Below are 13,627 nucleotides of genomic sequence, written 5' to 3'. Positions count from 1 at the left end.
AACGGAGGGTATACTTTAGCATTGGCTGCCCCTACTATTAGAAGGGGCAGCCTTACGCTAAAGACGCCGTACGGAAACTCCGTAACTTGCGTACGCAGGGCGCGCGCAACATTGTGAATCGGCGCAAGTATGCAATTTGCATACTATACGCTGACTACAATGGGAGCGCCCCCTAGCGGTCAACGCAAGAATGCAGCCTAAAATCTGCGTGGCATAAGAGCCTTATGCCACGCAGATTTTAGGCTGCAGTCGGCGTAACAAGTTCTCTGAATCAGGAGAACTCGTTACGCCTATGGTTACGCAGGCGCAATTGCTTACTGAATCTGGGCCAATGGCGGTAATTTGCTTTCTAGCAGGACTAAATGTAGTGTGGGGGAAATACTAAGAAATAATAATTAAATTAATAAAATAAAAAAGTAATTAAAAAGTAAAGAATAAGAAAAATAATATTAAAAATAATAAGAAAATTATACAATAATAAGAAAGAGTAAATGACAAGCTACAAAGAAGAAATAAATAAAAAAGTGATTAAAAAGTAAAAAAAAAAAAAGAAACAAAAAATATTTGAACTAACCGTGCCGCCCCTGCCATCCGGTTGCCATTCTCTGTTGGTTTGGGGGGGGTGGGGTAGTTTGGTTGGCGGGGAGAGGGTGCATTGCGGAACCTGGCCTTGGGGCGGCAGGGAGAGCAAATCCGGCCCTGGACCCACCCCCAGCCTGTGGCTAGACATTATATTATATATATATTATATTATACACCCCATACCAGTAATATAAATGACTATAGCAATGAAATGCAACCCATGTATGGCATTCTGAATGTTTATTCTTGTAGACTCCATCATGGCCGACCCCAATGGTTGGGGAATCTTTGACGTGACATCTTTATACTCCATTCGAAATTCAATTCCTCTTTTCCCGGGTCACTCTTTCTCCAAATGATGTTCCAAAGGCGTCTTAGAAAGCTCAAGACCCTTGAAGTTATGGAGCCATTAGGTGGTGGTGGGCGCTTGCCAGTTGCAAATGTCCTCTGCACGGTGATAGTTAGTGATGGCCTCTGCCCGGTGCTAGGCGGTGATGGCCTCTGCCCGGTGCTAGGCGGCGATGGCCTCTGCCCGGTGCTAGGCGGCGATGGCCTCTGCCCGGTGCTAGGCGGCGATGGCCTCTGCCCGGTGCTAGGCGGCGATGGCCTCTGCCCGGTGCTAGGCGGCGATGGCCTCTGCCAGGTGCTAGGCGGCGATGGCCTCTGCCCGGTGCTAGGCGGCGATGGCCTCTGCCCGGTGCTAGGTGGTGATGGCCTCTGCCCGGTGCTAGGTGGTGATGGCCTCTGCCCGGTGCTAGGCGGCGATGGCCTCTGCCCGGTGCTAGGTGGTGATGGCCTCTGCCCGGTGCTAGGTGGTGATGGCCGCTGCCCAGTTCTGCTGTCCTCTGTGGCAATCGGCTCGGTCTGCATGGCTCTATCAGTTAGCTCAGGTGGGCCTTCAGATTCCCCATGGTCCGTTGAGGACGGCCTGACCCGACCCGCTGCGATGTATTGTGCCATGGGCAGGGTGACCCCATACCGGAGTGACAGCTGGCGGGGGGTATCATTTTGATATTCTGGCTGGGGCATCTTGGCATCTCTGGAGCAAGTCCTGCTTTGGCTCTAACGCAGGCGGCCTGTGTTCAGTAATGACCAACTGCCACGTGTGACCTTCCAACTGCCATCACCTCACCCCGCCCCTTGTAGATGATGTCACTGCTGGGGGGCCGGGCTTGTCTAGTGCACAATGTGTACATCTATAGATCATTTCTACACATATAGAAATAAATGTCATCATTATTATGTCATCATTTCATCTGTGAACCAATGGAGGTCCAAATAAAACAATTCTGGGGCAGATTCACAGAGCGAGTACGCCGGCGTATCTCCTGATACTTTCAAATTTCCCGCGTCGTATCTTTAGTTTGAATCCTCAAACCAAGATACGACGGCTTCTGGCTTCGATCCGACAGGCGTACGGCTTCGTACGCTTTTCGGAACGCAGATGCAATACTTCGGCGCCCGCTGGGTGGAGTTCGCGTCGTTTTCCGCGTCGGGTATGCAAATGAGCTTTTTCCGACGATCCACGAACGTACGCGCGGCCGTCGCATTCTCTTACGTCGTCGCTAGTCGGCTTTTTCCGGCGTATAGTTAAAGCTGGTATTTTGCGGCGTATAGATAGACTTGCCATGTTAAAGTATGGCTGTCGTTCCCGCGTCTAATTTCGATTTTTTTTTTTTTGGCGTAAGTCGTCCGTGAATAGGGATGGACGTAAGTCACGTCTAAGTTGTTGCGACGTCATTTCACGCAAAGCACGGCGGGAAATTTCGAAACGGAGAATGCGCAGTTCAATCGGCGCGGGGACGCGCTTCATTTAAATGAATCATGCCCCCTAATCGCCGATTTGAATTCCACCGCCAGAAATACACTACGCCGCCGTAACTTACGGCGCGAATTCTTCCTGGATTAGACTTAGAGCCAGGTAAGATACAGCGGCGTAGTGTATCTCTGATACGCTGCGCCTTTCTAAATCTCTGTGAATCTGCCCCTCTGACTCGGTTTGCGAGCGTTGCCTCGTCAAAGGAGCAGAATTCAAGCTAATATGGTGTGCAGTACTGCATTTGGCCAGAGGTGCGGGGGCGCCGGTTCGGAGGCGTTCGGAAATACTCGTTCCCGAGGGTTTCCGAAGTCAGCTGAGCTGTCCCCGAGTCTATCCGGTGCCCCGCCACCTCTGGCCACATGTGGTATTGCATGCTATAGAAGTCAATACGGAACAAATTATTTTCGTTTCCATTGACTTCAATGGGGAAACTCGCTTTGATATGCGAGCGATTTGGATTACGAACATTCTCCTGGAACGGATTATACTCCTAATCCGAGGTTCCACTGTAATCAATTTTCACATGAAAGTAGGCGAGTTACACCATACTTGTTTTTTGGTTGTTTGGATAGAGTGGAGAAGGATTAGAACCCCTGTCAGTTTTTATTGCTGTCTGCGTCATCACAGAGAGCGAAAGAAAATCCCCAAATGTTGGGTTGTCGCCACACCAGGAATAGAGGGGAAACTTACAATGGGGACTGGTGACAAAATAGGAATTCTCACTTTGGAGGGGATTTCCTCTCACTTCCTGTTGTGGCTATGAGACAGGAAGTGAAGGGAAATCTCCCCAATTGGGGACACTGGACAAAAAAAAAAGTTTTTTTTTTTTTTTTTTTTTTTACAGACAAGGGTTACAACCCTCCAAAATAAAATAAATAAAAATGTTCTGCCTTTAGTTCTAGTCTAAGATTATTGCAAATGACAAAGGTCTCTCTTCATGCCTGGAGGAGAAGAAGTTTAACCCCCCCCTCCCCCTCCCCCCCAACAGATTTCTTAACATTCTTAGCAGCAGAGAGAAATACAATCTATATATAGACAGCAATGACATCAGAGATACAGAGCCATGTACATGGGACGTGTACTTACCTCGATTTCCCGGTTGATATAAAAGCGAGCCGCGTCTCTATCGCAATTACTGGAGTCATGCCAATCCCGGATCAATATATCCAGATACTAAAAAGAGAAAATGTGTTTATTTTCATGGCAATGGGAAACATTATATATATATATTATTTGATTAAACAAATTTGTGTATCAAAATTTATTACAAAAAATTTAATAAAATGTTTATATATATATATATTTTTTTTTATTATTATATAATTTCTTTGTTATTATTAATATATATATGTATATATATATATATATATATAGTTATTAATAAAAAAAATTATTATATATATATATATATATATATATATATATATATATATATATATATATATATATATATATATATATATATATATATATATAATATTTTTTTTATTAATAACTATATATATATAATATATTTTTTTATTAATAAATATATATATATATATATATATATATATATATATATATATATATATAGTTATTAATAAAAAAAAATTATATATATATATATATATATATATATATATATATATATATATATATATATATATATATATATATAATTTTTTTTTTTTTATTAATATATATCAAATACCACCAAAAGAAATCTCAATTTCTGGGGAAAAAAGGATGCCAATTTTGTTTGGGAGCCACGTCGCACGACCGCACAATTGTCAGCTAAAGCGACGCAGTGCCGAATCGCAAAAAGTGGCCCGGTCATTGACCAGCCAAATGGTCCGGGGCTGAAGTGGTTAAAAAAAAAACAGAACATGAAGCTTATTGGGGGATATTTAGGGGAAGGAGGGGGGGGGGGGCTGCTGGGAAGTGCTGAGGCCGCAGTTGGACCTTAAAGCAGAGGTTCCAACCACAATTAGCATTTTTTAAATGTATGTCCTTTCATCCTGCGTTTTTATAATATAAATCCGGTCACTTACTATTTTACAATCCGCCGCCGCTCCGCATAGTTATTCAAAAAAGATCGTTTTATAAAACTATGTCCACACCGTTGTCATTTTGCTTGTGGGCATTGTGAAGCCTACAGGCACTTACTTCCTGGATGTCTTGGATGGGGAGTGATAATTGGACAGCGCACTGCATGCTGGGAAATGATGACACACATTTCCCAGGAGCATTCGCGTGCTGAGGAGCCGAGGGAGATGATGTCAGAATCCTAGGTGATTCCTAAGGCAGATTTCGTGGGACCGCATAGCAACAGGCATTTCCAGGTGAGTAAAAAAATTTTTTTTTTTTTTTCTTTTTTAGGTCTAATGAGCACAATAATGAAAAAACAAATTTTGGGATGGAAACTCCACTTCAAAGAGGACCTGTTTTAAAGGCACAGTGGATTTTGCTGCAGCAACATCTTTATTTTCAGGAGAATTAGGAGAGACGCTCACCTGCAGCCGCTGGGATCCGTACTCCTCCCCCATGTGCAAATACATCTGCCAAGAGATTGGCGCAGGTTAGAAAAAAAATATGACAAAAAAGTACTGTAAAGTCAGATCAGCCAATCAAAATGTATCCAGAAATAAAAAAATGCAAAAGAACTTCCGAGCAATCTGTAACATCGGGGAAAACTTGATCAGAGTAACAGAGTCTATATTGTATTTATCATATATATTTTTTTTTATTCACACATCTGATGTACAGCTGGGAGTTCATCATAGTCCTCCTTCCCTATAAGAGACCACAGCGCCATCTGGTGGAGGAGACCTGCAGCCACACATCACTGTTCCACAGCGCCATCTGGCGGAGGATATCTCACCATTTTATAACAGATGCCATGGCAGCCGGTTCCTATGAGCTCTCCAGATTTTCCACCCAACATCCTCATGTGGTCCTTCTACCCACTTTGTACATGGCTGCCAACACTATGAGTGTCAGGGTGTCAATCTAAAACACTCACCTCCATGTAGTCCAACTCCGTCTCCTTCAGGCAGCTGGCCACATTGAAGATCTAAAGACAATACAGATCAAATGGGGTAAATGTCGGATCATTAAATACTGATGGAGGATAACGATGAGCATTCTGTCTAATCAATTATTTATATAATGTCTGTCCCCGCCATGTGCGCTATACTACCAAAAGTATTGGGACGCCTGCCTTTACCGGCATATGAACTAATGGCCTCCCAGTCTTAGTCTGTAGGGTTCAATATTGAGTTGGCTCCGCCCTTTGCAGCTATAACAGCTTCACCTCTTCTGGAAAGGCCGTCCACAAGGTTTAGGAGTGTGTCTATGGGAATGTTGGACCTTCTTCCAGAAGCGAAATTTGTGAAATCAGGGCGAGAAGGTCTGGCTCTCAGTCTCCGCTCTTATTCATCCCAACGGTGTTCTATCGGGTTGAGGTCAGGACTCTGTGCAGTAAGGTGACCAGATTTTTAAAATGAAATCCGGGGACATATTTTTTCTTTACTAGTATTGCCAGCAATCAGCGACTCTCTGCCCGTCACCTCACAGCCTCTCAAGTCTTACTCTCCGGGCCCCCCGGCTACTACTGGGTGGGGAGAGGAGGAAGATCACTCCACCAGGCAAGGAGATAGGCAGGTGGCTGGCCAGGACTTGAGCCAAGGCAGAAGAACATGCGAGCGGAGCTGAATGGGCATGCGCCCGAAACTGAAGAAATATTCCCTCCGCTCCGACCAGCACATGATCATCAGAAGGGGGCACAGATAATGGGAAAAATACAACCCCCCTATGCTAGTAGGCACGGTGGTGTAATTCTATTTTTTTTATTTTAATTCTGCACTGATTGTCTTTGAAATTGCCCCTGCCCCCTATTAAATCCAATCTGGGGACAAAACCAGGGACAGACTTGGTCCGGGGACAGTGTCCTCAATCAGGGGACTGTCCCCTGAAACTGGGGATGTCTGGTCACCCTACTGTGCAGGCCAGTCCAGTTTCTGAACCCCCAAACTCGCTCACCCATGTCTTTATGGACCTTGCTTTGTGCACTGGGGCGCAGTCATGTTGGAACAAGAAGGGGCCGTCCCCAAACTGTTCCCACAAAGTTGGAACACCAGGAGAACACAATAGCTCCGGAGAAAGGATTTCACCCCAGCAACAACCTGTGGTTGCAGGAAAGAAAATTGCACCATCTATGGCCAGTTTAGGACACTGCAGGTATTGTCTAAAGTTACTTCAGTTGTTATTGCACTTCATTCAAGGTCCAGTGTTGTGACAAGGTCCTTTAGACTCCTGAGGAAGTCACATGATAGTGACGAATGCGCATGAGCCCACTGAGAGGTATCGGAGGTGACGTTGGCGACAGACTGCTCTCCTTTCTTACATGCCTTATTGTATTTTTAACAATGTGAGTACCCTTGTTTATACTTTTTACGAGAATTAAAATTTTAAACGATATCACACTATCGATGCTTTATTTTCTTTGGGGTGTGATATTCATCAATCCGGGACGAGATTTCCAAGGAGGATCTATCGTTTCTGGATAAAAGCCCATCTGGTTAACCACCTAATGTGGTTGGATCTATATGCTGTTACCTTACAGCAGTAAGGTAAGGGGACACCCTTATTCACCTTAAAAGGATCACTGGATACCTATCCTTCTTCTACCTCACACTGCGGACCTACACCAGCACTTTTTTCTTCTTTTTGGACTGTTTAATTATTATCCATATATATTTTGGCTGACACAGCTCAAGCCTTGTCTATGGACTTTTTATCACCAGTTTAATACTGTTACCCATCACAGTTATTCGGGTGTTGTGTTATACACTAATTACTGTTTTTTGCACTATCCAATACCTTGTTTGATTTTATCACATTAAGAGAAATGTGTGGAGTTATATGATTTGCACCATTATTGTTCACTGATCAGTTTTTTGTTTATGCTATTTTGGTTACACTGTTCTCACTTTCAGTTATACCATCCTCTATTCCCTCCCCAACTTGTCCATATACCCACCCACCCACCACCCATTAGCGCAGCACTACCCTCCCTATTATCAAGTATTTATGGTTTGATACACCTTTCAGTGCCGCAGCTGTACCCTTACCCCTCCCCACCTCCCTCCCCCCCTCTTCCCCTCTCCCCTGATAAGCACGGTAATATTCACTTTTTTCAAGGTCCTTTAGCAGCCAAGGGGACAGTAGTGGCGCATCCATAGTGGGCGCAGGAGCTCCGCCCCCTCTCTCCTGCACCCATCACTCAACAATAGATAGATTTTTAGACTGTAAGCTCGAACGAGCAGGTCCCTCCTGTATTGAATTGTATTGCGACTGTACCATCTTCCCTGATGTAAAGCGCTGAGCAAACTGTTGGCGCCATATAAATCCTGTATAATAATAATAATAATAATAATAATAATAATTCTTCATGTTGTTGCTGCCCACTTTTCAGGCGTTCGGCCCCCTGTTGAGCGCCGGCCATCTGAATAACAGCGGCGGGGGTGTTTTGGAAGTGCCTGATTAGAGCCAGAGGCTCCAATAGGCGCACTCCTGTACGTTCCCTGTTTAAACCATGCTGTGTTAGGGAATCGCTTCCCTAACACTGACCCGCCTCTCAGCCAATCAGGTGCACCAGGTCTGGTTACCGGTCCCCCGATTGGCTGAAGCAACATTGAGGACGGGAGAAGACATTGAGGGAGCGGAGGGAGCGTGGAGGAGGACGGGGGGGACAAACTGGCATCATTTGATGGGGAAACTGGCGGCATTTAATAGGCACAGTGGTGGCAATTGACTTTTTTTTTTTTAGTTTGTTTGCACCCCCCCAAAAAAATTTGAGCACCAGCCGCCACTGCAAGGGGAAAAGGCCAAAGTGCACCCACCCCCCACGAGTCCTGAACTTCTTCAGGAGGTCCTGACATTTTTTGCAACCCTCTTCCTGCTAAAGCGCCAAAGGCAGCCGCCTCTTCTGCCCAGCCCTTGGCTCAGCCCTGATTGGGTCTATTCTACAGCCAACCGGCTACAAAGTAAAACCATGAAATAGTCACCGATTTATCATCTCACCAGGTGGGAGCTGATCAGCATGGACAACGCCGAGAGCTTAATGCAGCTTTCCCGGTCACCCTCAATATCCAGCGACCCCTCCGTGTCCAGGATGTAGACTGCCACCTGCAAAGAGAGAAATACAACATTCTTCCCACTGATCACCAATGTAAGGAACATTCTTCTCACTGATCACCAATGTAAGGGACATTCTTCCCACTGATCACCAATGTAAGGGACATTCTTCTCACTGATCACCAATGTAAGGGACATTCTTCTCACTGATCACCAATGTAAGGAACATTCTTCTCACTGATCACCAATGTAAGGGACATTCTTCTCACTGATCACCAATGTAAGGAACATTCTTCCCACTGATCACCAATGTAAGGGACATTCTTCCCACTGATCACCAATGTAAGGGACATTCTTCCCACTGATCACCAATGTAAGGAACATTCTTCCCACTGATCACCAATGTAAGGAACATTCTTCCCACTGATCACCAATGTAAGGGACATTCTTCTCACTGATCACCAATGTAAGGGACATTCTTCTCACTGATCACCAATGTAAGGGACATTCTTCTCACTGATCACCAATGTAAGGGACATTCTTCTCACTGATCACCAATGTAAGGGACATTCTTCTCACTGATCACCAATGTAAGGGACATTCTTCCCACTGATCACCAATGTAAGGAACATTCTTCCCACTGATCACCAATGTAAGGAACATTCTTCCCACTGATCACCAATGTAAGGGACATTCTTCTCACTGATCACCAATGTAAGGGACATTCTTCTCACTGATCACCAATGTAAGGGACATTCTTCTCACTGATCACCAATGTAAGGGACATTCTTCCCACTGATCACCAATGTAAGGGACATTCTTCTCACTGATCACCAATGTAAGGGACATTCTTCCCACTGATCACCAATGTAAGGGACATTCTTCTCACTGATCACCAATGTAAGGAACATTCTTCTCACTGATCACCAATGTAAGGGGCATTCTTCCCACTGATCACCAATGTAAGGGACATTCTTCCCACTGATCACCAATGTAAGGAACATTCTTCCCACTGATCACCAATGTAAGGAACATTCTTCCCACTGATCACCAGTGTAAGGGACATTCTTCTCACTGATCACCAATGTAAGGAACATTCTTCCCACTGATCACCAATGTAAGGAACATTCTTCCCACTGATCACCAATGTAAGGGACATTCTTCTCACTGATCACCAATGTAAGGAACATTCTTCTCACTGATCACCAATGTAAGGAACATTCTTCTCACTGATCACCAATGTAAGGAACATTCTTCTCACTGATCACCAATGTAAGGAACATTCTTCCCACTGATCACCAATGTAAGGGACATTCTTCTCACTGATCACCAATGTAAGGGACATTCTTCTCACTGATCACCAATGTAAGGGACATTCTTCTCACTGATCACCAATGTAAGGGACATTCTTCCCACTGATCACCAATGTAAGGGACATTCTTCCCACTGATCACCAATGTAAGGGACATTCTTCCCACTGATGACCAATGTAAGAGACATTCTTCCCACTGATCACCAATGTAAGGGACATTCTTCCCACTGATCACCAATGTAAGGGACATTCTTCCCACTGATCACCAATGTAAGGAACATTCTTCTCACTGATCACCAATGTAAGGGACATTCTTCTCACTGATCACCAATGTAAGGGACATTCTTCTCACTGATCACCAATGTAAGGGACATTCTTCCCACTGATCACCAATGTAAGGGACATTCTTCCCACTGATCACCAATGTAAGGGACATTCTTCTCACTGATCACCAATGTAAGGGACATTCTTCCCACTGATCACCAATGTAAGGGACATTCTTCTCACTGATCACCAATGTAAGGAACATTCTTCCCACTGATCACCAATGTAAGGGACATTCTTCCTACTGATCACCAATGTAAGGAACATTCTTCTCACTGATCACCAATGTAAGGGACATTCTTCTCACTGATCACCAATGTAAGGAACATTCTTCCCACTGATCACCAATGTAAGGGACATTCTTCTCACTGATCACCAATGTAAGGAACATTCTTCCCACTGATCACCAATGTAAGGAACATTCTTCTCACTGATCACCAATGTAAGGGACATTCTTCTCACTGATCACCAATGTAAGGGTATTCTTCCCACTGATCACCAATGTAAGGGACATTCTTCCCACTGATCACCAATGTAAGGGACATTCTTCCCACTGATCACCAATGTAAGGGACATTCTTCCCACTGATCACCAATGTAAGGGACATTCTTCTCACTGACACCAAGGATGGGGCACTCTCCCTCTCACTGACACCAAGGATGGGGCATTGTTACCAAAGCCAGGACATTGTCTACTCCCACTGGGCACAGTCTGGCCCCTCTAAAGGAGGAATAGTAAACTGGCCCTTTGTTTGGAAAGTTTGGAGACCCCTGCTCTAGGCTATCCATCCTATCCCCATTGGATCCACCAATGGAAGGCGGGTTCACATGACACAGGGAGATTAATAAGCGTTGTCGGTCTCACCTTCTCCCCCTTGTTGCCCAGTATGAATGGTCTGCTCCACATCCATAGACCCTTTGTAGTGCTGTCAATGCCGGATCTCCATTCAAACCCTTGCAGAGGCTCGTCTTCTGCCCCCAAGCTGAACTCTTCACCCTTCTCCTAAAGAAAAAGAAAAGGTTTCCACAAGTTACTGCTGTGAGGGGGAATCTGTGTGAGCCGAGCTGCTGGGTTGTTTTTGGGAGGGGGAAACAAAAGGGAGCTGAGATGCAGAGAGAAATGATGATTTTAGTGCTTCTGCTGTGAACTTTGAAGACAAACTACTCCACTGCGCCTCTACCTACAGAGGTCTGATTTGACTTGCTGGGCAATGTGAAAGAAAAAAAATTCTACTGCCCGCCACCCTAAAGTGATAGCAGTGGGGGGTCAGGGCATAAGGTACAGACCCTCTAAATTGATTGCAAGAACAGATTGCGCTAAGTTTTGGTTAGCATAAATTATCTGCAAATTAATTTATTTTTTATGGGGGGGGGGGGGGGGGGGGGGGGGGCAAGAAAGACTTTCCAAACTGGCAAAACCCATCTGTACATGGAGCAAATGAGTGGAGAAACAAATGTGGCAAGATTTTGACCTTTGTCACCAGGCTCCATAGCAACGGGGCACAGGGCCCGCGAATACAAGGTAATGGGGCCCCCGGGCTCTCACCTGGCTCTCCAGGGCCCTTATAATGTAATTCATCAGGAAGGATTTTCCCCGGCGCTTCTCCCCAATTACGCAGAGCAGGTAGACGGGGTAACTTGATAGCGCAGAGCTCATGAAGCAATCATACATGACCGATTCATCCAAATGTAGGCAGCCATTGCCGTCCGTCCACACCAGCTGTACCGGGTACCCGGGATCATCTGAGAATACCGGAGACTCCTGGGAGGAAATAGAGAACAATCGAGAATAGTGACATTATATCTGATTAAGGGCACTGACAGGGCTGGACTGGGATAAAAATGTGGCCCTGGACTTCATCCAGACCGGCCCACTTTAATTTTGCAAACACGCACAAAAACAAGTGAAGTGGGAGAGCTAACGACATGCAGGAACATTGCTACAGCCTCATTGGCTGGAATTTCAGAAACCGGCATTGCTGCACAGCCATTGGCTGCCTTTCAGCAATGCAGCGGCGCTGAGGCTGATCTGGGTTGCGCACTATGAAGTGAGGTGATGGGCAGTGCGGATGACAGGTCTCTCCTATACCGGCCAGCCGGACAAGCCCAGCCCCCCCCCCCCGGCCAGCCAACCCCGATGGCCACCCAAGCCCCCCCATTCACTGGCCATTAGCCGTTCTACTTTATTTCTCTTATAGGCAGTACAGCGGTGCTCAAATTAATGGGCATTACTTTGACAGGCTGTCACCGAAACCGGCCCGCTGAGCCATCGGCCCACCGGGAAACTCCCTGTAGTCCCAATGGCCAGTACATGTCTGGGCACCAGGGGCGGACTGACAACTCATGGGGCCCCCAGGCAATAGAAGATTATGGGGCCCCCCGGACTTACAAATGGCCACCATGCCAGGAGGCAGCTAAAATCTCAGGATTTTCACATCAAAAGCATGTCAGTTTTCGGACATATCAGGGACAGATGTAAAAAAAAAAAAAAAAAAAAAAAAAAAAAACACACAGATTTTTACATACTGTCCCTGGTTTTACTGAGCCTGGCAACCCTGATGGGGCCCCCTAGTGGCATGGGGCCCTCGGGCAGTGCCCGAGTGCCTCAATGGTCAGTCCGCCCCTGCTGGGCACTTAGGTGTTCTTTTGCTCATGAACTCCAGCAGCACCCCTACTCAGTCTTGTAAATCCGCACATTAGGCCCATTAATCACATACTGCTTCCTATTACTCATACATCTAACTGAGGTGGAGCGGAGTTTTGTTCATTTTCAGAAGTTTTTTTGAGGGTACCAATTGAAAAAGGGGTTCCTTTCATTTTCTGAAGCACTTATGCAGTGCTGGAGAGCTTAGGCCCTAGTATCCATAAAATAGGAAACCTACTCCTTCCTGAAACCCGGACGCATGATTCCAAACCCGAACTGTCCGGGTGAATCCCGGACAGGTGGCAACCCTACCCCTGTGTGCAAAGCCAGTTCCATAAAGACATGGTGTGACCAGTTTGGTGTGGAGGAACTCAAGTGTCTGCACAGAGCCCTGACCTCAACCTCACTGAACACCTTTGGGTATTGGAATGCCAATTGTGATCCAGGTCTTCTCATCCATATCAGAGACTGACCTCACAAAGGAGCCTCGATTCCCACAGACACCCCCCAAAATCTTGAGGAAATCCTTCCAAGAAGAGAGGAGGCTGTAGGGCTGCAACGGATCACAGGTGATCACAGGTCACCCCCTTCGGATCGGCACACACTGTGATCCGCGGATTGCCGCGGCTCCGGAGCTAGGCCGAAGCCGCGGCCTTTCCTAATGTTATGTCGGCGGCTCCGGAGCTAGGCCGAAGCCGCAGCCTTTCCTAACCTTATGGTTGCGGCTTCGGCCTACCTCCGGAGCCATGGCCATAATGTTAGGAAAGGCCGCGGCTTCGGCCTAGCTCCGGAGCCGCGGCCATCTTGGTACACCCGGCAGCGGCCCT

The 13,627-nt window shown here is 46.0% G+C and overlaps 1 protein-coding gene across 2 annotated transcripts in view; it reads right to left on the bottom strand.

The window, feature by feature from the left end:
- The window catches only part of LOC120942972 (RING finger protein 112-like), a 32,445-nt gene that overhangs the window by 14,724 nt on the left and 4,094 nt on the right, over nucleotides 1–13,627 (bottom strand). Inside the window, exons 3-8 of one of the 2 annotated variants that reach the window (XM_040355980.1) lie at nucleotides 11,703–11,918; nucleotides 11,022–11,159; nucleotides 8,468–8,572; nucleotides 5,406–5,456; nucleotides 4,897–4,941; nucleotides 3,488–3,574 (exon numbers count right to left, since the gene is read on the bottom strand). In XM_040355980.1, coding sequence (XP_040211914.1) covers nucleotides 3,488–3,574; nucleotides 4,897–4,941; nucleotides 5,406–5,456; nucleotides 8,468–8,572; nucleotides 11,022–11,159; nucleotides 11,703–11,918 — 642 coding nt within the window. The remainder of the gene's footprint in view (nucleotides 1–3,487; nucleotides 3,575–4,896; nucleotides 4,942–5,405; nucleotides 5,457–8,467; nucleotides 8,573–11,021; nucleotides 11,160–11,702; nucleotides 11,919–13,627) is intronic. The other variant, XM_040355982.1, reaches the window with a different exon arrangement.

This window comes from Rana temporaria, chromosome 6, assembly GCF_905171775.1.
Source record: "Rana temporaria chromosome 6, aRanTem1.1, whole genome shotgun sequence".
Classification (NCBI taxonomy): Eukaryota; Metazoa; Chordata; class Amphibia; order Anura; family Ranidae; genus Rana; species Rana temporaria.
Note: the sequence above shows the minus strand (reverse complement) of the source record. Positions and strands in the feature narration are given on the sequence as shown.